Source organism: Homalodisca vitripennis, chromosome 2 (genome assembly GCF_021130785.1).
Source record: "Homalodisca vitripennis isolate AUS2020 chromosome 2, UT_GWSS_2.1, whole genome shotgun sequence".
NCBI lineage: Eukaryota > Metazoa > Arthropoda > Insecta > Hemiptera > Cicadellidae > Homalodisca > Homalodisca vitripennis.
In genome coordinates, this window is record NC_060208.1 from 62,426,023 (window position 1) to 62,453,726 (window position 27,704).

The 27,704-nt window shown below is 35.2% G+C and overlaps 1 protein-coding gene across 3 annotated transcripts in view; it reads right to left on the bottom strand.

Moving 5' to 3' along the window:
- The window catches only part of LOC124354052 (sodium-independent sulfate anion transporter-like), a 62,216-nt gene that overhangs the window by 26,807 nt on the left and 7,705 nt on the right, over window positions 1-27,704 (bottom strand). The window contains exons 1-2 of one of the 3 annotated variants that reach the window (XM_046804221.1): window positions 13,541-13,680; window positions 10,766-10,954 (exon numbers count right to left, since the gene is read on the bottom strand). In XM_046804221.1, the coding sequence (XP_046660177.1) occupies window positions 10,766-10,945 (180 nt within the window). In that variant the 5' untranslated portion in view covers window positions 10,946-10,954; window positions 13,541-13,680. Of the gene's footprint in view, window positions 1-10,765; window positions 10,955-13,540; window positions 13,681-27,704 lie in introns of those variants that run through there. The other 2 variants (XM_046804222.1, XM_046804220.1) reach the window with 2 other exon arrangements.

The window sequence follows — 27,704 nt, forward strand, 5'->3', positions numbered from 1 at the left end:
ATAACAATAAGTAATAATATAACAATAGCAGCAACAGGCTTGATATGATATGATGTAATTTCTCTTACATTGTTCAGTTATATTTATGTATGACTAGCACATACCCACAATTGCTTCGCCCGCAATTTCTATGCAAAATGTCGTGTATTTGTTTGAATAGCTCCTACGACTTCGTAACAAAGTAAGTATCAAAGTAGAGGAACTCCAAAATCGAAGTTCATAGTTTCCTTAGTGAAAGCACTTGTGATGTAATGTGATAGGATCTTATGATATTTTAAAAGTGGAATTAGTCATATATCGTGCATCACGTACTCATTTTACACAGTTCATGATTAAGAGGACCAGAAGTGAAGGAATAGTGTGAGCAATTCTTACGTCAGGTCTTGCATCTCTAGTTCAAATTAATTATATTTCCAACGCAAAATTGGAGTTTGCTATTTTGCCCCAAGAAACAGTATAAATAGGCCTATATATATATATATATATATATATATATATATATATATATATATATATATATATATATATAATTTTGTAATGAGTACGCAGTTTGGATTCAAAACGGTATAGTTTCTAAATTGTATGGATATAGATATTGTTATTGAAAATCAAAAACTAAACTGAACACAAATAATACTGACACATTTCATTATGACATTTTTCATCCACATGTAAAGATAGATAATACATGATACAGTAGAGTTCTTGTTTCCCAATTCATGTTCTCTATATCCTACTATTTCCTCGGTCCAATTTAGGAAGTACATATATCAGTATTTATATACCTAATCAGTATCGTATACCTACATAAGTAACAAATAAATGATGAAAAATTACATTTATTGTCTCGTGTATTGTTTTGTGGCGCATAATAAATACATTGGTTTCTCTGGTCGCCATGAATTTCAAATAAGAAGTGTTGTTGCTTTTGTTATTCTTTCACTCTATAAATGTAAACAAATTGAAGACCATTAGGGTGTAGCCTGGAAGGATGTACGAAATAAGAATTGGCCTATATTATCCTAGGGTCCTAGGAATCTCCATGTAAAATTTCAGTGCAATCGGTTGAATAGTTTATACGTGAAAGCAAAACAAAAAGGCATTTTCGCATTTATAATATTATTAGGATTAGGATATTATCTAATCATCTTGTTATGACATCAAATTGAAATTACCTAGCAAAAAGCACGTAATTTAAACTTTTCAGCGTTAATTCTGATAAAATTATTATAAAACAAGGTAATATTTTTTACACAGCTTTAATTATATTTTTAAACATTTGTTGCAATTATATTATAAATTGAAAGCTACAAACAAAACACTAAAAGAAGTAAGTTTTTGAACCATATGGAATATTAAGTAAACACTGATAAAATCACAAAATTGGACGATCGTTCTTACGTTTCATAGTCTCACACATATAGAAGATGTCTCATTGGTGGTATACGGTTTTATAGTCTCACTCGCCTTCGGCTCGCTGGGGGCTACGCCCCCAGGCCCCCAAAGTAAACGCTTGCAAATTCGGGGATAAGCGGAATTCGGTGACTGGTTAAGTCCGGACATTAAGTAAATGACAAGGGATTTAAAAATTGACCTTTTTCATAGATTTTTTTCCGGATTCGTAAAAACTTTTGACTTTGAGGGCATTTTGCGGTTAAACCGTTAGAGATACGACAAAAAGTGACTGGACCTTTCTTGTTGGAAATTTAATTTTGTCTTTCGATTGTGCCCTCAGATCTGATCTACGACCTATGGTTTAGCCAGAAATGAGCTCGGGAGAAAAGTCTGCACGGGTCAGCTATCTTGAATTGTTTAGTATAAACATAATAAAAACCGACCTCAAGGCAGTATTTTAAGTCGAACAGGGGGTTTAATATCACCAGGAGACTATCTAGTCAAGGCGAGAAATTCCCTGGGTGGGTGATTAATGTTAAGGAGGTTAAGACAAGAGGGGGTTTAATTTCGTCAGGATATTGTCTGGTCATATGAACAAATTCCCAGGGGGGGTTAACGTTACCGGGGGATAAGTCTCCAGGGGGTTATCTGGTCATACCAGGATCTTCCCAGGGGGGGGGTTAAGAGATTTGGTGACTGGTAAAATTCGGACATGAGGTCATGGCAGGAAATTCCCTGGGGGGGTTTAATGTTACCAGGGGGGTTAACACATCAGGGGGTTGAATGTACAGGAGGTTATCAGGTCATACCAGGAAATCCCCGGGGGGGGGGGTTAATATTACCGGGGGTTAATGACACACTTGGGCCTTTTTTAGAGGGTATTGTGTCTGTGAACATAATAAATATTCCTCTGTCCCTATCTACTATTGACGCTTAGCTAACGCTCAGCCAACTCCCGAAGTCACTGAACCTTTTCTGTAGATCACGTGATTTCCTAAATCCCGTTTAAAATTTGTTTTGAGTTACGACCAACCGTTTAGCCGCTATCAAGCCCGGAATGTAAATTTTTTAGGCGAAAATGTCCAATATTTTCACTTAATCGCGTTTTACGGTCAAAACTAAGGGAAATATAGTAAAAAGTCACTGGACCTTTTTTGTAGGTCATCTTATTTCCTAAATAAAACGTTAGTCTTATTTTGACCTCCGACCAATGGTTTCGCCGCTATCGACCCCAAAAACAAAAGTTTTCGCGTAAAAGTTACAACAAAATTGTACATAATCACGTTTTTCGGCCAAACCAATCGAGATAGGGCAAAAGATTACTGGACCTTTTCTGTAGATCGCGCAATTTGCTAATTTGATGGGTCAATCAGATTTGAGCTACGACCAACGGTTCGGCCGCTATCGGGCTTGAAACATTATTTTTATCGAAAAAAATCTCTGGAATTTCAAATGTTCGAGCGTTTTGTCGCTTAACCATGGAAGATAGAGCAAAAAGTCATTAGACCTTTTTTGTAGTTCACTTCATTCCTGACCATGAATTTTCCGTCAGATCCGAGCTAGCTCCAACGGTTCGCCCGCTATCGGGCTTACAAAAAATGCCTGCAGGGGTGAAGAATGCGCGATTTTTTGGGAATTTTTTTTGAGGGGTTGAAAATGAAAAATTCTCACTTTTCGGGATTTTCCTGGTGGTTACACGTGGAAAGCTATCTGTGTACCAAATTTCAAGTCTCTAACTCATCTGGAAGTAGGTTAGAATTAGTATACGTGAGTGAGTGAGTGAGTCAGTCAGTCAGTCAGTTACACATGCGGTTGTATATATATTAGACTCGTACAGAAGATGTCTCATTGGTGGTATACGGTTTTATAGACTTATGATATTATAACTGATTTTTACGTCAATAATTGTATTTAAATATTAATTATTAAAACTCGAGAGTTCGAAGTTTTTTAAGTGTGTATTCCTATTTTATGCCATACCGGTGCTTTCCTGAATCGATATATGGATTCAGACTTGCAGTGCAAGGTAAAACTGGGAATGGGCACTTCTAAGAACGGATTAGCCTACTCCTTGGTAAATATGGAACCAGCGTGGCTTCCTTTTCCTGGAGATTATTTTATGTTGAAAAATATAGTTTGGTCACCTTGACAAATAAAATCTTTGTTTTTACCCAAACAAATAAAAAATATTTAGTTTGTAATAAATTCTTAAATATTTCTGTACTTGTTCATATACTGCGAGTACAAGGTAGATTATGACGTCAGATCAGTAGAGCTGAGTGTGTCTTCTCTCGTCCGCTGTGCTATATAATGATTCATAGTTCCCGTTTTGCCTAAGATCTTCCAGATCCTGATCCTTCGTTTGACAGTCCTGCTGGCACAGTGCCGGTGACAAGGCATTGTTTTTGTAGTACACTCAATTGTGCACCTAATTAGACAATGAAAACACCTTTTCGTATATATTACACTTGATTTTGTAAACTACTTGTACCTGATGTCAAGATGATGCAAAGAGTTCGTTTTGAGCTTCGTCACCGACTCTTGGGTCTCTTCAGACAGACATCCCCGTCACGTTCGGCCACTTGTATAAGTGTGGCGGGGCTGGCTGGGCCTCGGTAAAGATATTCGGTCGCGCCCTGTCATGTTCGGCCACTTGTATAAGTGTGGCGGGGCTGGCTGGGCCTCGGTAAAGATATTCGGTCGCGCCCTGTCATGTTCGGCCACTTGTATAAGTGTGGCGGGGCTGGCTGGGCCTCAGTAAAGCTATTCGGTCGCGCCCCTGTCATGTTCGGCCACTTGTATAAGTGTGGCGGGGCTGGCTGGGCCTCGGTAAAGATATTCGGTCGCGCCCTGTCATGTTCGGCCACTTGTATAAGTGTAGCGGGGCTGGCTGGGCCTCGGTAAAGATATTCGGTCGCGCCCTGTCATGTTCGGCCACTTGTATAAGTGTGGCGGGGCTGGCTGGGCCTCAGTAAAGCTATTCGGTCGCGCCCTGTCATGTTCGGCCACTTGTATAAGTGTGGCGGGGCTGGCTGGGCCTCGGTAAAGATATTCGGTCGCGCCCTGTCATGTCCGGCCACTTGTATAAGTGTGGCGGGGCTGGCTGGGCCTCGGTAAAGATATTCGGTCGCGCCCTGTCATGTTCGGCCACTTGTATAAGTGTGGCGGGGCTGACCTGGCCTCGGTAAAGATATTCGGTCGCACCCTGTCATGCTGTAAAATTGTCCGAAAAAACACGCCTGAGTAAGGCCCCGCATATTACACAAATAATTTGGTATAATACCAGATCTAGTTATTGAAGGCTGTCGCTGTTCAGCAAGAAAGGATATGTTGCAGGAGGTATTAGTAAAACCTAGCGCGCGAGTGCACGGAATGTGTACACATGATCTTGACGTATCAAGGTCACAGCTTCTTCAACACAACTCCATCAACAATAGCTCCTTGTCTTCGGAGCTTGGTCATGACATTCAATAATAATTTAGTTTGTTTCATAAGTAAGCAACAGGATGTAATAAAGTCCAAGTGTGTACTGTCAGGAAGACGATTACTGAAACAAATCTAAAAATTGAAAACATTGTAAAGTTTAGTTTATAAAATATTGTAAAGAGTATAATGATAATGGGAGAAAACAGGAAGAGCAAGTATTTTTAATCTGAGTGACGTAGATAGAATGTCTGATAAAGCCCACATAGTAATAGAGAGTTAGTACAAAGAAAGAGAAAGCGGAAGACATTCATACGTGCACTTGACATACATATACAGATCTTTCTGGCATAGGTCAGGCACGGAACAACATCTCATTCTCAATATTTTATTTTATTTTACCTGAAGAGTAACGGAGAAGAAGAATATATCAAAATAAAATTCGATAAAAAGTAAAACTTGGAGATGTGTCAACAGCTGTTCCTACTTTATTACAAGGTATCGGTACGCTAAATCAAGTGTCGTGTAACAGGCTTCCCTGAGATTGCAGACAACATTTCAAGTAGTGTAATGTCAATCTCGAGATGTCCTGCGGATAGATAGACAATAGAACAGAACATTAATTTTTTACATCCATTTGAATCAGAAAAGAGAACATTTGTTAGCCCAAGTATGTTGTTCAATAACGCTCAGCGAAATTCCATGGTTGGACATGCACCGTCATAGAACTCATTCTTGCGTATGTAAGGAACACACTCCAAGAGCATTTTGTTTCAAAATAATCGATCACCAAATAGTGTATTTTCGATTAAAAATAACATTTATATTGGAACTTTGAAATCAATTATTATAATAAAATATGAATTCAAACTTTACAACTATTACTATAATAATTCAATTTTGTTAAAAGCGCTAGATATTTTATTTCGCCGTCATGCAGCAACTTGTAATATTTCTTGTGGCTTATATCCGTACCCAGTACATAACCATGGAGCATGAACTATTAGTTTTATGGAGGAGTAACCATTAGTTTTCACGTAGTTTCTAGATTTCAGCGATTAGGTAAGTGCTCATCTACCTTATAAAATATCTTAAAACATTAGATGGTCAGAATTTGATTCAGAAGATTCTATTTGAAGCAGTCGGGAAGAACTGTACTTGTACACTTGTACATAAAGAAACAAACATGTAAATAGTGTCATTGTTAGAGTAGCCTACTTTGAACTGTAGATTCTTAGCAACTATTAAGTATTAGATATAAAAATACAAAGTTACTATCTAACTTTCACTATTAATTTAAAGACTTATAAAACCCATCTTAATTGTCTTTTGACATATGTAGGGTCTGTGATGTATATTTTATATATCAGAAAATAAAATAAAATCAACTATGCAACAACAAATATTAAGAACGAGATAAATTACAAAGGCCATAAATATACAATTGACGTACTTTCTTGATCGTGACAAGAATGCAGGCTCAACATTGGCATCGGAAATATAATTCATTCGAACCAGAAGTACTAATATATGTGCAAAATCCACAAAATTGCGTGTGAAACCGCGGGTAACTGCTAGTTTACTACAAAGATAGGCAAATGTTTGAGAGCTGACAGAGTTACAGAAACATAACGTACCACAAAGCGTCTCCATATTTTGTGTCTCCATGAATAAATATCAGCTGTCATAGTATGGTACAAAAAGTAATGAAAAGTAGACAGTATTATCTAATTGTTAGTATGTTTTAGACCACATGTGCAATATCTATATCAGCCAAACAAATATAGCTGCATAATTAGTTTCAACAGATACCCCCACTAACGGTTTCGTGACTACAACTTGAGGAAACAATGATAGTGAGCACGTGATCATGGCAATAAAAGAAAACTGAGGGAATGGGCACTAACGGTTTTGTGACTACAATTTGAGGAAACAATGATAATGAGCACGTGATCATGGCAATAAAAGAAAACTGAGGGAATGGGCACTAACGGTTTTGTGACTACAATTTGAGGAAACAATGATAGTGAGCACGTGATCATGGCAATAAAAGAAAACTGAGGGAATTGGCACTAACGGTTTTGTGACTACAATTTGAGGAAACAAGGATAGTGAGCACGTGATCATGGCAAATGGAATCACAAATCAACAAACCAGACAGTAATTGGCTTGGTTTAGTAGTTATTTTAAAGAAAGGCGTCAAGTGGTTTCAATCTGTGGGCATAATAGTGACCAACAAACTGTCAATTACGGGATAATCCAGGGCAGTAGCCTACGTTAGAACCAGTTTTATTTTTGATTTATATCAATAATATTTCCAGGACTAATTTATTTGGGAAGCTTTATTTGTTTGCCGACGACAGTTTGATTTTCATTTTCGGTAAAAACTGGCGAGATGTTAAATTAAATTCAATGAGTGACTTAAAGACGTTAAAAAATAGTTTGACCAAAATATTCTTTCATTGAATATTTCCAAAACAAAATTTATGCCTATTTCTCTGCATTCTAGTACAGAATATAATTTAACAGACTTAATAATTCATCAGTGCGGTAGTTACTCGAATTCGACATGTGGGTGCAAAGAAATAGAGCTCGTAAAACGCTACAAGTACCTGGGAATTGTTTTTAACTCTCACTTAAAATGGTCTGAGCACGTGGATTATGTCCTTAGCAAAATTAGAAAGTATATTTATGCATTTAGGATACTAAGTGAAATTTTAGACAGAAACGAGAAAAAATTAGCGTATTGTGCTTACGTCCAGTCACTTCTTTCCTTCGGTTACATTGCGTGAGGCGGTGCGTATAAAACGCTTCTCGAACCTCTTTTCATTACGCAAAAGAGCATACTAAAGGCAGGGTTGAGGAAAAACGTACGTTATCCAACTGACTCTCTCTTTCAGGAATCCTTCCTACTTTCACTACGACAGTTATATATAAAAAATGTACTAATTCACATCTAAAAAAATGCTAATACAATATTACCAGAAATTTTGCACTCTTACCAAACAAGATATTCAGAACATGTTGGTATCCATCTAATTAGATTTGATAAATCCTTTTCAAAAACCAATTCTTACTATATTTCACATATTCTATTTAGAAACACATGTAACAATTTTCAGCATTTAAATTTATTTGAATCAGGTAGTTTTTCAAAATTTAAATATAATGTCACAGAACTGTTGTTACAAATTGGGAGTCCAAGGATCCGCGACTTTCATTCACTCAGACTGGGGACCAACCTGACCTTGACCCCTCTCCCTCACCCTCGTGCTCGTCATATCACGTTCTTGTGTATGTGGTCTTACTTCTACCGATGGTTTTGTCTAATACGACAGTATTATTTTTTATCTCCTTCGTCACACAACTAAATATTTCTACATTTTATTCCTTAAAACACACTGACACGTAACAGTGACACTTTTTCGACATCTAGATAAAATTAAACGATTTAGTACGACTCTAGCACAGAGTAATAAGGTATATATACCTTATTACTCTGTGACTCTAGCCTACGCACAGGTGCTTGCCCATGTAGGCTAATTTCCGTTGTAGACTATATGTCAATCAGCAGTATACAGGGTGTCCAAAAAGTCCCGGGTCGGTTAAATATTTTTCAAAATATTTAAAATAGAGCTACAAAACCTTACACAAAGTTACTGGACATAAAAATCTATTTTATCACATATTCAGTGATCCGCTACTTCCTCAGGGGGGCGGCCCGCTAGGAGTCAGAAGAAAATCTTAAATGTAAGCATAGGTTGATATGCAGATGGCTAGAGTTTGCAACTTAGGTTAATGTAAAAAAAATACACAACTTTGAACGGCTGTCATTTTTGACTCGGTTATCCGTTTGAGGTCGGGTTTGCGGCTCTGTACTCTACTAATAAAGACCTTTTATTTGATATGCATATCAACCTATGCTTACATTTAAGATTTTCTTCTGACTCCTAGCGGTCCGCCCCCCTGAGGAAGTAGCGGATCACTAAATATGTGATAAAATAGATTTTTATGTCCAGTAACTTTGTGTAAGGTTTTGTAGCTCTATTTTAAATATTTTGAAAAATATTTGGCCGACCCAGGACTTTTTGGACACCCTGTATATACATTATATAACTGTAACTATTGTCCCAGAAGTTACGTTGGCTTATGCAATTGTGTTCAATTCACTCTTCAAAGAGTAGGAATAACAAATCATTGGTTTGATATTGTTTATCAAAATTCTTAGAGATCTTCTGCACATGCGATTCAAGATAAACAAAGACACGTCGTAAATTGCTTCAATCTGAAAGGAAATTGGTTCATTTAGAACCAATCCTGAATCTTAATAAAAAGTTATAAATTTAAGGAACGTTGAATTCGAAAATCAGTTAATTTTAAAATATAAGCGACCAGGCGGTCTAAATACAAGACGAATATCTATTCCGCCTTTTTAAAATTTGATTTCTTTGTCGAACCTTGCAAGCATCTATTTAATAGCTGATGGCAAATTTGTTGTTTATGATATTAATTCATTTAGCTTATTACTATTATTGTTTACTTAATTTGTTGAGTTTGAATTCTGTCTAATTGTATTCAGTAATGCTCTCTAGGATGGGCTTAGGAAAACTTGAAACGAGAGCCATCCACAATTTGCTGTATTATTGATCTCTTAAACCATTAACACAACGATAAGTATGAGATACACGTTGAATACGTCAACTATGAAAGCACTTCATTAAGAAAGCAACGGACTTAGACTTTAGAACTCTTCTATATTGGTCTAAAATAGTTACTGAGATTTTTGTAGCTGTTCATTTAAATACAGTCAATGATATAGAGAAATTCTATTTTGTTGGCATATATAAAACCCTTTCAATTCTCTAAACATCGTTCTTCAAAGAGAAAGTTCAACTATTTTGAAATGTATCAGGAAATTGGGATTATTTTCAGTCACTATTACGCATCTCTGGAGTTTTTGGTATGCCTTTTAAAAATGTTAAGCCTTTGACGTCCCATTTATTTGGCAGGAAATTGCGTACGAAGCCGCTGGTAAATGCTTGTCAATAATATATCAAAGTTAATTCATCTACTCTATTTAACACGTTTGCTGCGGGTCACCGTCCGGACAGTGTCAACGGAACATACGACTTTTTGCTTGTTTATAATTGCTATATAGCGGGCAGTAATTAAACTTTGTTCCTAATTCCTTGCTCCTTTGGTTATTCCTTTGTTGAATAAACAGTGCGCATTAAAACCTAGGCTTTGTTTATGATTGAATAAATTACTAGTGTTCTTTTGCCCGCTGGTGTGTTTACTAGTATTAGTTTTGTTATTTACGCGGTTGTGGTATAACTTCCTCTATTTTAATGGATGAAAAAGTCCAAGTGGTTTAGGAAGATCTTTCTCTGACGATGAGTCGGAGTTTATGTTTTCTACAGATGAAGAGGAGTTTGAAACGGCAAGCGATAGTGAAGACAATGATGATGCTCTACTTTCATGGTCGCCAGCAACCAGTGGATTGAGGCGACTGGATACTAGAAGAAATCAAGGGTTATCAAGGTCTATAAATATAAAAAATACTTGGATATCATCCACCGAATACTGTAAACTGGTAACAGGGAACTGTAAATAGTGTAAATAGTTTTTGTGTTGAGTAACTATTATAGTTATAGTTATAGTTATAGTATAGTTATACTATTATACGCTATGTGCGGGACCACTGTCCGGACAGTCCCGGCCATTACTTACGCGTAACCACGTAATACCATCTAATATGATGATTTTAAATCATAATAAACCAATATACGTCCAAATGAACGAAAATCACGCATATCGGGTACATTATGGGGGCCTTTTGCCGCAGAGAACGTGTTAAAAAACTTATTAGCGCTGATGAAATAGAGTGTAACAGTTAGCCGATGTGTTTGAAATTATCTCTTCCGTAGCTACTAGAATTATTCTTCACCTGAGCTCCAAGTCCCGCCAAGCCGGCATAAGCGATGGCTTGTGGCATTAGAGTCAGTCCCACTGTGATCCCGGCTATGACGTCACATACAGCGTCCTCAGACGTGTACTTGGGTAACCACTGGATTATAGGCAGCCTTTGGCTCAGCATGACGCCCAGCCTCGACATGGCGGGGAGCATGGCTGCAACCTGAAACAAAGGAGTTACTTACACGGGTGCCGTTAACTAATAAAGTGTTAAATAAGGAAAATAAAATAATGTCTTAGAAACTTTTTAAGAGTTGACTAAACTCTCGGCATTAATTGATCCTTGAAACATTAGACATAACAGATTTAATACCGTATATAATATTTACAAATAATGGTTTATAGACCATTAAAAGTATAACAGTTGTACTGGATGGAATTGGTGATTTACCAAACCATTTATTGTATTTATACCTATTTTATGGTTGGTGTCGAAGAGGAAGAAATGATAGTTATGGTGTTACATATTATTTACAACCCTTTAGAAAAACATAGTTTGTTAGACCTCGTAAGAAAAAATCAATGATCCTTAAAGAATTCACTCGTATACTATCGTCTTTTTCCAGACCTTTTTTAATTCCTATTTTTAATTTTAACTTCGCATATGATAGAGCTTAAATTTAGCATGATTAAGTTTAGTTCTTACAGGATAAAGACTACATAATTATAGGAAAATTTGCCCTGTAGGTTAAGAACGCTGGAAGCGAAAAATAAACGTTGATTTACATCCACAATGACGTAATTTGTTATCATTGGATCAAACAGAAAGTGTCGGTTTCATGTTGTACATTACGTCACGTTAATTGACGGCAAGAATATTTGCTTACTCTAACAAGCGAGTCAAACAATATTTTGTAATATTTACAGTGCCTTGAATTACAAAATCTATCTATATTACATTTTTGAAATTGGAAAATAATTTCTGATTGATATAATTAAAAAAAACACACAATACGTGGAGGAAAGATAATTTTTGGAAAAAATGAAACGGTAAGATTAAATGCATTGTAACTATATAAAGACATAATATACAAACATATTATTTAATTTATAATTCTTTTTTTAGCAATGTCTGGCATCACTAATGGCAAAATTCCTTGTAATGTTTCCTTAATTCTGGCAATTAACCACTCACCTACTTGATTTTCTGCGCTGGCGTAATGAGTCATATTACCAAGTTATAGAAAATTACTATTATCAAGTGTTTTAAGGAAATTGCTAAGAGTTTGGCTGAATATTTAAATATATAAACTTACGTATTTTAACGCACACCATTTTATTTATTTTGAAAAATCAAAAATAAATTAATATTTTGGTATTAAACTAAAGTGAGCTCTAATCGCCAACCAAAGTGAAATACCGAATAAAATTAAGCCTGTGGATTGATAGGTGACTGAGGTGTAGCTGAGGTCGACTATTTTGAATTGGTATCATTAATTAATGGCTCAACAACCAATGAAGTTCTATATTTTACGTGGAATTCTAACTAAAAAGATTCAGATCTTGGCTGGCAGTGTGGAAAGGCTGCTGAAATCCTGCATGCGATGTCACACTCCAACTCTTCACCCACCTTTATTGGCTTCACATTACAGTGAACGTCATATATTACGTGTATATTATACCTCATAGGAATGTTGAACATAGAAAACATGATTACAAAAAGAAAGATTCTAGAAACTGTCCAGCCAGATAGATACAACTTACGGTTAGAATGCGCGAAATATCATACACTCGATTAATGAGTGCGTTATAAACACCATTAACTTAATTGTCATAATTTTGAGTAAATGAAGCAAACCATTTTATAAAACAAAAAATAGATTTTATGACTAAATATGTTTCTCAATTTTAATTGAACGGATTACCAATTCCAAGCGGGAAAGGATAACAGACCATTTTTAAGCTTAGTTCCGCAGAAGATTTAAAAAGAATCCTATTATTGACGATATGTATTCATAATGATGGTTCATGATGTAATTCATGGTTTCTGACATTTTTCATCGTTATATTTTACAAAACCCGAAAATTCACGTTTCGATAACTAGTGTCAGATCTCTTCTTCAGAGGCCAATTTCTAAAATTTACGCAATCACGCTAAAAATAAACAAAATCTTTGGTAATAAACACGACAAAGTAATATGTAAGGCCAGAAAAATATTATGACAACTGAATAGAAACGCCGTGTTTACATTTTTGTAACATATCATTTAATCATTTCCTTAGTATAGTGCTGTATATTTTATTATCAGTAAAAATCATACCGTTTCAACAATAAATAACTAAAGAAACTCAAATAACTTTTAGACGTAATTGATTTCAATGAACATGTCTGTCTAGCCGAACGAGTAGAAAATAGAGTCTAGGTGACTTTTCCTTTCTACACAGTATTTATTTTACATACAAGTTTGGTGGTTTATTAATTTAGTACTCTTTTATTTAGCATGTATCCATTTATATACATCTCCCGAACTGTGCTTACTCTCTTTCACGTGACTCCCACGTTATATACTGTCACGTCTTACAAACAATTCATGCAGTTCTGTATGCCAACATTCAATTAACAAAAGACAGATATGATTTCGCACCGATCAACGTGGGAAAAAAGGCAAGAGAATAAGTCTACCTTGAACTTGATTCACCATTGAATAACTACAATAGCATTCCAAGAATACTACAACAAACAAAATATAACAATGACTCAATAAATCAATGTACCACACTTATGAGTAATATGAATAAATTAACTGACCTTACTCAACAAATCACAGACCACTAAAACTGAGATGACCGATTACATATAAAGAAGGCACAGCACGTGAAACACAACAGCTGATTGTTGTGCCAAGGCGAGCACACGATAGTAAGTTGTGGTTAGTACCTTTTAGCAACGAATCGTCAACGAAGTCACCTTGACGGCGTCAGTCAAGAAGACAATTGTGGCCAAAAATTACGTCACGGAAGCGATTAAATAATTGCCCCGCTTGTTAACTTTCCGACTTATCGAGTTTGACTGTGTAATTGTTTTTCCAACCAGCATAATGATAGGGTGCCTTACCTAGTAAACTCTAGAGACTCCTCGTAAATGTATCTTTTGTTGCGGCAATAATTAGTTGGCTGAAAAATCCAGTTGTTATGACTTATTTGGATTTTGGGTTTTCCAAGTAATAACTTAGGATCAGTAAAATAACCTAAAATACGCTTTTTTCTACAATTACAAATTCTGAAAGGTAAAATGATGGTCAGTAAGCAAAAGTTCCTGAACACTCGTGTGTACACCCAATTAAAACATTTTTTTTATCATTACGACTTTTAATGTTCATCATGCTATATAATGTTGAACTATTGCATGCTATATGCAATATTTTGCAATATATCTGAATATCTGTAAAAAAGAAATAAAAAATATCGTGTTCAAAACTATTTTATTCTACCAACTAACAAATATTCTATAGGAAAACATATTTTATTTAGTCTTTCAAATCTTGAAGCTGATTTTGAGCGATTTAAGATAATAACGTTTGGATTGACGACTTTATGATACGTATCTACATTGTTACCTGACAATCATCGTTATCCTGATCATGACTTTTAGTCACAACAGTCCCAGAGGCGAGTTTAGAGTGTAGTAAAATCAGAAAAATAAAATCTGATAGACAGAATTTGATTTGTACGAGGGCCGGATCCATCATTTCATGAAGGGGAGGTAAATGAACCTTTTCTAATATTATGTATTTTAGGTAGAGGGTAGTCAGAAAGTGTCAACTTAAGTTTCAAGGAATTGTTAAATGATTAAAAATCTTTATTCTAGCATTGAATGTCCTTTGATTTACTCAATAACATGTGTGAAATTATGCCCCTATCTACTGTGGTGCGACGAATAACATAAGCTGATATTTACTTGTCCAGCAACGTGCCTGGTGGGGATAACCTAGAATTGGGTTTAAGTTGTATAAACCTAAATGCGCACTACATGTATAAGCAAAGTAAGCAATACACTTAAGGTTTATATTAACGTATAATTTTATTTTACATATTACCGTTTTGTTCGCATTGATATTTTGAATAGTGTTTTTTTTCTTGTTCATTAAATTTATCAGTTAGGTTGTTTGTTTTAAATAAATGTTAATACGAATATTTGGAAGTTATGCATAAATATTTGTTTATATTGGAAAGATTTATTTTTCAAAATTTCCGCTGTATGAAAAATGGTAATTTTATGATACATCAAGTTTACAAATTATAATTTATAATACACTATTAACATTATATAAGCCATAATTTGAATAATATATTAATATTTTAAAACTCGAAACATTTATCAAATTAATATAACAAATTTTACTGTAATATATATGAATTTCAGTTCAGTTGACACAATTATTCTGAAATAAAAACTGGTTTATTTAAAAATGTTTAGCCTTTTCAAAAACAGGTTGAAGATGAGAATGAATAAAACATAACCCAACCACAAGACCCTCAACAAGTCCGAAGACAGCAGCTAAAAGTTATAACGAACCTGAACCATAAAATTCTGCGAAACTTTGTCCATAAAAAAACTAAAACATTAACAAATGTAAGACTAAAAACTAACCAAAAACCATCAGTAAATAACTGGAGAAAACTGACTGAACATAGCTCCACTTTAGTACTACAGTGCCCTTGATGCATTGTACTGATGTTGTGTACATGCACACAAACTTATCAATGCATGTGCCTAAGCAGTTCAAGCATTGCTAAGATCAGAATCGGTTATTGTTTATTAGGCTCAACAGGTGTGATTGCAATCATGTAGATATTGTTTATGAACGTACTTTTAACTTTAATCATCTTGAAACTTTACAAGATATCAAAAATTATTTAAAAACAATCCGTCATTTTTTATAAATTACTGGAGAGTTTTAAAACCCAATTCTTTTTTTGCTCTAAAGCTGCCCTTCGCAACGATAAGTGGGGATCTTCAACAAAAGACTGCATCACATCTAATTTTTTATCTTCATCAATTGCCGCATGTCTTATATTTTTCAAGAATTGACATCAATAAATAGGTAATAATGGAATAAAATGAAAGACCAATATTGCATTAAGTGAAGTGTCAATGAACAGCTGAATCATTTTGTCAAAGAAGGGACGGAGGGTTTTAACCGAAATTACACAGTGTAAAGAAGTGATATTATAGACGTGATGGAGATTTGACTTATAACTGCCCGACTCATTTGCATTGTAATTTTGGATTTAAAATGTTATTTTTCAACAAATGTAAACTAATGTACAATACATGTCTAGGTATAATACATGTAGTTAAGGGTTTATTTGATCATAACTTTTATACGGGAAGTTGTAGAGATTTTTTCTAAGTAGCATCGTGTAAGTTGTACAATTTAAATTTTAAAGTTTGTGCCCACACATAATTCTCTAACGGTGGAGAAGGTCCGTCTAACTTACAACCTAAACAACTATACGAATATTTAATAGGCATAGTGGAGATTTTATATCCATATCTCAATCCGTTTAGATTACATTCATCTGTGCCAGGATTTAATTTCAACCCACTATTTGAAGTTGTTTTGGGATCTGGAGAGGATCTTAATCTGTAGAGTAGGAATTATATAGTGGTTTCCAGAAATTCTTGCATGAGGATAATTTTAATAGATTTATTTGAAATCTAGTCATTTACACGTCACCTAAAAGTGGTCCGAACTGATCTATGAATGGGCTAAAATGTCTATATGACATTTCACTTTCGGTTTAATCTCTAAGAAAAAATAATGTGTATAGCGGAACCTGTATCTTGGTAATTCTTGGAGTTTCTTACTGGATTCTTAATGGCTTTAGCCAATATTTATCCATCAAACCAACGACGTACAATTCTTTCACACACTCGTAACAATGTGTTTTATGATGTCAATGGGTTCCGAAAAAATGTATGTCCATTGAATAAATACCAACACTTTAATTTACCATCGTTCAGTGAAACAAAAAATCATTAACAGTGTCCGGAAAAAATCCTGTTTCCTTCACAATCCTTCCATCGTCAAAATTAAACTTCAAGCAAAGGACTTTAATTTAGCTCGTGGTCAGTTCTTCCCTATGTTCTACTAGCCATCCGTGGTAGGCATTGCCCAAAGTTACGTTGGTTCAAACACAAATACGTTGTTTAACAAATTTGCAGTAACTGTCTTTGAGCCTAGGATTTGAAAGCCTACATTTAAGACCTAGTAATGCTTTCATAAAGTAGGCTACATTCTGTTGGTAAGGCATACAAACTCAACGTTTATCTGCCCGTGCCATTAACAGTGTGGATTTACTGAATTAAAATGCCATTTCAGTAGTTTTAAGGATCTTACCCAAGACAAATGATTCATTTCCGTACTTTCTCGTCGCCATCTGTTATGTATTTTAATGCATAAGTTAATAATTAAATGTAACACACTTAAAAATGTATCTATAATCTGTAACTTATTTCACTTATCATCTTTAACTTGTATTAATTAAACTTAAAAATGTATAAATTATATTGCGAGGAAATTCTTTTATATAAAATGTTATCACTGTCGGAAAATTTTAAATTTCAGACACACAGTACTAACATTGCCCGGAGTAACAAGACCAGCATTAAAGTTGTGACAACTTCAGAAAACAATTTCTCTTTCCTCATTTCATCTAGGATAGATTCTCGATGCCGTCTATCAGTGGAAAGATATGTTTCAATTTAGAAAGACAGACTCTACTAAAATTGTGTTTTACTTTTTTTATTACGAAAAAAAATTAAACTTATGTACGACATTTAACGAAGAAGCCAAAACAAACGATTACTTACAAGTGTTAGACCGCTAGCGGAAGGAGAGCCCAACTGTCCGACAGTGTTAGCTCAGATAACAGCGACTCTGCTCGTATCATAGTTCAGTTGAAAACTAATATTTGATGAGTTTAGATAGATTTTGTATACATTGTAATACCACAGAGAGTCCTTCTAGTTTAATGTCGTTATTGAGAGTCATATCTACCCAGTAGATGGATATTAGCCTACACGTTCCATGCCTGCTATAGTGGTTACAGTGCTTCTTAGAGGAACTGGGTTGAAGTGGCTCTGATCACAATTCTACAACCAGAAGTTTTAAATGTAAATTACCGTAATGAAAGAAAGCTGATTTAAATTCCAGAGAATACACATATTGGATATACCCATTACACTACAACAAATTTGAAAACAATAGATTTTTAATACACGTATTTAAAGCTAAAAATAATCATCTCTTTTTAATACTTGTGTTTGTTTATCTCATCATGATGTGTTCTAAGAAACGTTAGAAATTTAGCAGCGATGACACCGAAAGTAATAAGATTCTAAATAAACTGGAAGAACTAAAAAAATGTTGCAGGTTTTAATAAAAGAATTGCCTACATTCACTAATAATTGTAAATATTGTTTAAATGAATATAATTGTTAATACACTGTTCTGTTTAACCTGGATGTATTAAATAACTGAGGTTAAACTCTCTTCACAAGATTGTAAAAAAATATTTTGTTCTCGAGTGTAAAATTATTCATAGCAGCCGTAAGGCCAAATTAGGGTTTATAACCTTTAAAACTAAGAGTACAAGCCATGAACAATAGATTAAACTTATTTCACAAACATAAGGTGCTGCTTCAGAGATCGTTTGAGTTAGGATTTTTTTTATTTTAAATTATTTTATTACAGCTCTCTAAGACGCCTTTTCTGAAGATGGGAAAATATTAAAAACTTTTGTTCACGATAAATTTCAAATATACCGAATACTTGTACTATTTTGACGCATCTTATCAAAGACAATTTAAGATCAGAATATGGTTATTTTACAGTATGTGTATGAAGGATGACTGTAAAAAGTTACACATGTTTTATTTATAAAAATTTATTTATTTTTTAAAATAATATTTTATTTAAAAAACGTTAAATTTTCCTAAATCATATTTCATAAAAATTTTATTTTCTTGAGTCATGTATTATTTTGAAACATGCCTCTCCCTGACATATACTCGAAACATAGTTACAGCATGGAGGTAACACGAAAGTTTCCACTTTTTGGATCGAGTGGTCTACTAATTTTATTTATGAAACCTCGATAAATTGTCTTTTAGAGAAGTAAGGGTTTTCGATGTATTATGAGCTTTTCTCCAATTAATGCGATGATCTTCGAATCAACAAGCGCTGGATTATATTCGTTGCTATCTTCTCATGGAATATTACACAATCAAATTCCTAAAATAGTATCAACGGTGAAAAGAACCCCCCTTTCTTGACTACTTCAAGCTAGAAGTCCGCCACACCACGTGACGTGACAGGCTTCGTTTAGGTTGCATGCAAAACTTCTAATCTGTAGCTCATTTTATTCTCCAGATGTCCTGCGGAAAGAGAGGCAGATAGACAATTATACAAAAAAAGAAGTTGACACAAAAATTGAAGCAAATCATACAAAAAGTTGACGCTTCATAGAATTCATTCTTGTATAAATGAAGCTTCATTCAATGTTTAAAGTGTACAATACAAGCGATACATTCAGATTACTTTTTCATTAAATCAGGTGTTATGTCAGTGTTTCAACAATAACAGTCTACACACCAGGTCACTATAAAACTATGTTGTGTGTGTTGGGATAGTTAGGACCCATGTGTCAATATGTTATATGTTTCAACAATAACAGTTTACACACCAGGTCACTATAAAACTATGTTGTGTGTGTTGGGATAGTTAGGCCCCATGTGTCAATATGTTATATGTTTCAATAATAACAGTTTACACACCAGGTCACTATAAAACTATGTTGTGTGTGTTGGGATAGTTAGGACCCATGTGTTAATATGTTATATGTTTCAATAATAACAGTCTACACACCAGGTCACTATAAAACTATGTTGTGTGTGTTCGGATAGTTAGGCCCCATGTGTCAATATGTTATATGTTTCAATAATAACAGTCTACACACCAGGTCACTATAAAACTATGTTGTGTGTGTTGGGATAGTTAGGCCCCATGTGTCAATATGTTATATGTTTCAATAATAACAGTCTACACACCAGGTCACTATAAAACTATGTTGTGTGTGTTGGGATAGTTAGGACCCATGTGTCAATATGTTATATGTTTCAATAATAACAGTCTACACACCAGGTCACTATAAAACTATGTTGTGTGTGTTGGGATAGTTAGGACCCATGTGTCAATATGTTATATGTTTCAATAATAACAGTTTACACACCAGGTCACTATAAAACTATGTTGTGTGTGTTGGGATAGTTAGGACCCATGTGTCAATATGTTATATGTTTCAATAATAACAGTTTACACACCAGGTCACTATAAAACTATGTTGTGTGTGTTGGGATAGTTAGGACCCATGTGTCAATATGTTATATGTTTCAATAATAACAGTTTACACACCAGGTCACTATAAAACTATGTTGTGTGTGTTGGGATAGTTAGGACCCATGTGTCAATATGTTATATGTTTCAATAATAACAGTTTACACACCAGGTCACTATAAAACTCTGTTGTGTGTGTTGGGATAGTTAGGACCCATGTGTCAATATGTTATATGTTTCAATAATAACAGTCTACACACCAGGTCACTATAAAACTATGTTGTGTGTGTTGGGATAGTTAGGACCCATGTGTCAATATGTTATATGTTTCAATAATAACAGTTTACACACCAGGTCACTATAAAACTATGTTGTGTGTGTTGGGATAGTTAGGACCCATGTGTCAATATGTTATATGTTTCAATAATAACAGTTTACACACCAGGTCACTATAAAACTATGTTGTGTGTGTTGGGATAGTTAGGACCCATGTGTCAATATGTTATATGTTTCAATAATAACAGTTTACACACCAGGTCACTATAAAACTATGTTGTGTGTGTTGGGATAGTTAGGACCCATGTGTCAATATGTTATATGTTTCAATAATAACAGTTTACACACCAGGTCACTATAAAACTATGTTGTGTGTGTTGGGATAGTTAGGACCCATGTGTCAATATGTTATATGTTTCAATAATAACAGTTTACACACCAGGTCACTATAAAACTATGTTGTGTGTGTTGGGATAGTTAGGACCCATGTGTCAATATGTTATATGTTTCAATAATAACAGTTTACACACCAGGTCACTATAAAACTATGTTGTGTGTGTTGGGATAGTTAGGACCCATGTGTTAATATGATGTTATATGTTTCAATAATAACAGTCTACACACCAGGTCACTATAAAACTATGTTGTGTGTGTTGGGATAGTTAGGCCCCATGTGTCAATATGTTATATGTTTCAATAATAACAGTCTACACACCAGGTCACTATAAAACTATGTTGTGTGTGTTGGGATAGTTAGGACCCATGTGTCAATATGTTATATGTTTCAATAATAACAGTTTACACACCAGGTCACTATAAAACTATGTTGTGTGTGTTGGGATAGTTAGGACCCATGTGTCAATATGTTATATGTTTCAATAATAACAGTTTACACACCAGGTCACTATAAAACTATGTTGTGTGTGTTGGGATAGTTAGGACCCATGTGTTAATATGTTATATGTTTCAATAATAACAGTCTACACACCAGGTCACTATAAAACTATGTTGTGTGTGTTGGGATAGTTAGGCCCCATGTGTCAATATGTTATATGTTTCAATAATAACAGTCTACACACCAGGTCACTATAAAACTATGTTGTGTGTGTTGGGATAGTTAGGACCCATGTGTCAATATGTTATATGTTTCAATAATAACAGTTTACACACCAGGTCACTATAAAACTATGTTGTGTGTGTTGGGATAGTTAGGACCCATGTGTCAATATGTTATATGTTTCAATAATAACAGTTTACACACCAGGTCACTATAAAACTATGTTGTGTGTGTTGGGATAGTTAGGACCCATGTGTCAATATGTTATATGTTTCAATAATAACAGTCTACACACCAGGTCACTATAAAACTATGTTGTGTGTGTTGGGATAGTTAGGACCCATGTGTCAATATGTTATATGTTTCAATAATAACAGTCTACACACCAGGTCACTATAAAACTATGTTGTGTGTGTTGGGATAGTTAGGACCCATGTGTCAATATGTTATATGTTTCAATAATAACAGTCTACACACCAGGTCACTATAAAAACTATGTTGTGTGTGTTGGGATAGTTAGGACCCATGTGTCAATATGTTATATGTTTCAATAATAACAGTCTACACACCAGGTCACTATAAAACTATGTTGTGTGTGTTGGGATAGTTAGGACCCATGTGTCAATATGTTATATGTTTCAATAATAACAGTCTACACACCAGGTCACTATAAAAACTATGTTGTGTGTGTTGGGATAGTTAGGACCCATGTGTCAATATGTTATATGTTTCAATAATAACAGTCTACACACCAGGTCACTATAAAACTATGTTGTGTGTGTTGGGATAGTTAGGACCCATGTGTCAATATGTTATATGTTTCAATAATAACAGTCTACACACCAGGTCACTATAAAACTATGTTGTGTGTGTTGGGATAGTTAGGCCCCATGTGTCAATATGTTATATGTTTCAATAATAACAGTCTACACACCAGGTCACTATAAAACTATGTTGTGTGTGTTGGGATAGTTAGGACCCATGTGTCAATATGTTATATGTTTCAATAATAACAGTCTACACACCAGGTCACTATAAAACTATGTTGTGTGTGTTGGGATAGTTAGGACCCATGTGTCAATATGTTATATGTTTCAATAATAACAGTCTACACACCAGGTCACTATAAAACTATGTTGTGTGTGTTGGGATAGTTAGGACCCATGTGTCAATATGTTATATGTTTCAATAATAACAGTTTACACACCAGGTCACTATAAAACTATGTTGTGTGTGTTGGGATAGTTAGGACCCATGTGTCAATATGTTATATGTTTCAATAATAACAGTTTACACACCAGGTCACTATAAAACTATGTTGTGTGTGTTGGGATAGTTAGGACCCATGTGTCAATATGTTATATGTTTCAATAATAACAGTCTACACACCAGGTCACTATAAAACTATGTTGTGTGTGTTGGGATAGTTAGGACCCATGTGTTAATATGTTATATGTTTCAATAATAACAGTCTACACACCAGGTCACTATAAAACTATGTTGTGTGTGTTGGGATAGTTAGGCCCCATGTGTCAATATGTTATATGTTTCAATAATAACAGTCTACACACCAGGTCACTATAAAACTATGTTGTGTGTGTTGGGATAGTTAGGACCCATGTGTCAATATGTTATATGTTTCAATAATAACAGTCTACACACCAGGTCACTATAAAACTATGTTGTGTGTGTTGGGATAGTTAGGACCCATGTGTCAATATGTTATATGTTTCAATAATAACAGTCTACACACCAGGTCACTATAAAACTATGTTGTGTGTGTTGGGATAGTTAGGCCCCATGTGTCAATATGTTATATGTTTCAATAATAACAGTCTACACACCAGGTCACTATAAAACTATGTTGTGTGTGTTGGGATAGTTAGGCCCCATGTGTCAATATGTTATATGTTTCAATAATAACAGTCTACACACCAGGTCACTATAAAACTATGTTGTGTGTGTTGGGATAGTTAGGCCCCATGTGTCAATATGTTATATGTTTCAATAATAACAGTCTACACACCAGGTCACTATAAAACTATGTTGTGTGTGTTGGGATAGTTAGGACCCATGTGTCAATATGTTATATGTTTCAATAATAACAGTCTACACACCAGGTCACTATAAAACTATGTTGTGTGTGTTGGGATAGTTAGGACCCATGTGTCAATATGTTATATGTTTCAATAATAACAGTCTACACACCAGGTCACTATAAAACTATGTTGTGTGTGTTGGGATAGTTAGGCCCCATGTGTCAATATGTTATATGTTTCAATAATAACAGTCTACACACCAGGTCACTATAAAACTATGTTGTGTGTGTTGGGATAGTTAGGACCCATGTGTCAATATGTTATATGTTTCAATAATAACAGTCTACACACCAGGTCACTATAAAACTATGTTGTGTGTGTTGGGATAGTTAGGCCCCATGTGTCAATATGTTATATGTTTCAATAATAACAGTCTACACACCAGGTCACTATAAAACTATGTTGTGTGTGTTGGGATAGTTAGGACCCATGTGTCAATATGTTATATGTTTCAATAATAACAGTCTACACACCAGGTCACTATAAAACTATGTTGTGTGTGTGTTGGGATAGTTAGGACCCATGTGTTAATATGTTATATGTTTGAATCTTTAATGGGTGTATTGAGCTTGTTTACAAATTTATTTATTCTGCTATTTTCATCACTCATGGACACCCATAAGACTAATGTACAGCTATTCGCTAATGCTCAGCCTGTCCCACTCCCATAGAGTGACGTGCGCTATTATCGAACTCAGTGTTCCTCATATAGAAATGAAGTTTCTTGCACAATTTCAAGTCTATAAGTCAGTTCGTTTTCGAGATATCGTGTGGACAAACGGACAGATGGACAGATGGACAAACATAAACACAGTTTTGAAATTTTTCCAGGGCCTCAAGTAATTCGCTTTTCTACCGCTCAGCCAGTTGTTTTATATATGATTCTTTTTTATAACTATTTCTTTTTCCTCCTGTATATCTTCCCAACCAAATGTTCCTAAACAAAATTGAGTTAAACAGTGCAATATATGTATTTGGACGTATTTGTGTGTTCAATTTTCTTTTACGTTGAACTATCATTGGCTTTGACAAACGCCGTAAAATCTAGTCTCAAATCAGTAACGCTTAAAACTGATGCAGTATAAGCCATTTTATAATGTATAATTCTTGTACTTCTATCGTGAATTGGACTTAAAGGGAACTAAAATTCAAATAACTCTATGAAACGAGAGATCGATAAAATTGTTTTCAACACGGGAGGTATTGATAGTTGATTATTTGAGCAGATATTTGTTTATGTTGTTATTAATGGTCATATAGTTGTCTTGAACGTGCTATAACCAAATATATGCTACCAATATAGTTACAATTCATGTCCCTCGATGAATAATGCAGATGCTCTCAGAGACGGTAACAATTATAAACACAAACAAGAGGATATTTCCCGTTGTTAAGTTGGCATTATGCAAACTTCCCTGTTCTGAGGTGTAATACTTGTTGCTTTATTGTAAATTACCCTTGTTCTCACTTTGGATAATCCTGTTTTTGTACAAGCAGAACACAATTAATTAGTAGTGAGTTGTATCAGAAACGTGTATAAAGAGAAAGTGTTTTGTGTATTACAAAACTATGTGATTCTAGTTGTAGTTTTATAATAGTATTCTATATAGACTTTTCATCTTCTGAAACAAAATTACTACAAATTATAACGTGTTTAACGCGGGTTTGTGTACAATGGTAGACAAATAGCGCTTAACAGAAACATTAAAATAAAAAACGTAAACAATCAATGAAACGTATTTGGATTCAAATTAGTTACTTGTTGGATAAAAAAACCAACAATGAGAGAGACAGAAATAAAATGTTTTCCAGTCCCACAAGGGATAAACTTTGCTCAATGAACTTTGCCCATTTCTCCTTCTTTCTAAGCAATGTCTGTCATTACTAAACACCTTGACTTCGGCCGTCTATAATCCTTAATTCAATGCAATAGTTCTCGTTTTTAATACAAGAGAATTGTTCTCATTAATAGTTTGTTCTCTTGTGGTGGTTAATAGTTACACATACGTATTTCACCCATTTTGTACAAAAAGGAATTAAAAGTGAAAAGTTTTAATAATTTAGATTGTAACATTTATTAAAATATGTGGATGCCACCATAGATGTGAATTTAGAATGACATTACGTTTGAAAATAAATTGTGTTTTAATATTAGTAAAATGTAGTAATTTCCTTATTGCTCATTATGCGGTAGGCTAGGACACGTGATAGTAACACGTGTGAAGACAACTGTTGACAGCTTATCAGGATATTCAAGGTCGCCATAGTTTTGCCACAAAGCAATTCGTCTCTTTCAAGGTCATACCGCCTCCTCTACTGACGAGGGAGCCCCTTACTATTGTAATACTCTAATTGGATACAAAGAATACTTCATTTCAATTCGTTTCTTTGAATTGATTCCTATTTTTATTGATTGATTCTTATCTCTGTTAAGGACTAAAATATATTAATAGAAAAATTTATTTAGTAGTTTGAGTATGTCCACATCCTAAGAATCTTTTACTAAGATTGAAATTTTTTTCCATGTGACAAAATAAAAATTCACTTTAAAATAAGTAAATTAAAACCATTTTGCCCTTACATGTATAGATTATAGAGAAATAAAGCTATGAGAACCTGCGATGAGCGAAAATATTATTGACGTTTGTTTTTTTTCAATTACGTACCACAAAAATGGTGTTGACAGTTGAAAACCTTAGGATGGGGTACACCTTTACAAAGATGTTGAGAGTGGTAATCCCGTAACATTTTTGATGCTGCAAATATATTATAGTTCCTAACGACCAAGAAATAATTATTCACCAAGTTTCCTTTTCCTATCACCAAAAAAGGTAATGGAGTGGATTATTATATCACACTATAATTGAATAAAATACATAGATTACGATGCAATTAAAAACTAATCGCACAGACAGGTTTCGACAAATTGAGCCATATACTCTAGCGGCTCGTGCAACATATTCGACAGTCCAAAAACATCGACTTATATGTTGGGTTGGACGATGGGCTCGTCAAAAAGAGCCATTTACCTTAGCGGCTCGTGCAACACACTCGACAGTCCCAACATCTCGACTGATATGGTTAGATGCGGGGTTTGACAAACTGAGCCAATTACTCGAGCGGCACGTGCAACACACTCAACAGTCCCAACATCTCGACTGATATGGTTAGATGCGGAGTTTGACAAACTGAGCCAATTACTCGAGCGGCACGTGCAACACACTCAACAGTCCCAACATCTCGACTGATATGTTGGGTTGGACGCTGGGCTCGTCAAAAAGAGCCATTTACCTGAGCGGCTCGTGCAACACACTCGACAGTCCCAACATCTCGACTGATATGGTTAGATGCGGGGTTTGACAAACTGAGCCAATTACTCGAGCGGCACGTGCAACACACTCAACAGTCCCAACATCTCGACTGATATGGTTAGATGCGGAGTTTGACAAACTGAGCCAATTACTCGAGCGGCTCGTGCAACACATTCGTCAGTCCAACAACTCAACTGATATGTTGGGTTGGACGCTGGTCTCGTCAAAAAGAGCCATTTACCTGAGCGGCTCGTGCAACACACTCGACAGTCCCAACATCTCGACTGATATAGTTGGATACGGGGTTTGACAAACTGAGCCAATTACTCGAGCGGCACGTGCAACACACTCAACAGTCCCAACATCTCGACTGATATGGTTAGATGCGGAGTTTGACATACTGAGCCAATTACTCGAGCGGCTCGTGCAACACATTCGTCAGTCCAACAACTCGACTGATATGTTGGGTTGGACGCTGGGCTCGTCAAAAAGAGCCATTTACCTGAGCGGCTCGTGCAACACACTCGACAGTCCCAACATCTCGACTGTTATGGTTAGATGCGGGATTTGACAAACTGAGCCAATTACTCGAGCGGCACGTGCAACACACTCAACAGTCCCAACATCTCGACTGATATGGTTAGATGCGGAGTTTGACAAACTGAGCCAATTACTCGAGCGGCTCGTGCAACACATTCGTCAGTCCAACAACTCGACTGATATGTTGGGTTGGACGCTGGGCTCGTCAAAAAGAGCCATTTACCTGAGCGGCTCGTGCAACACACTCGACAGTCCCAACATCTCGACTGTTATGGTTAGATGCGGGGTT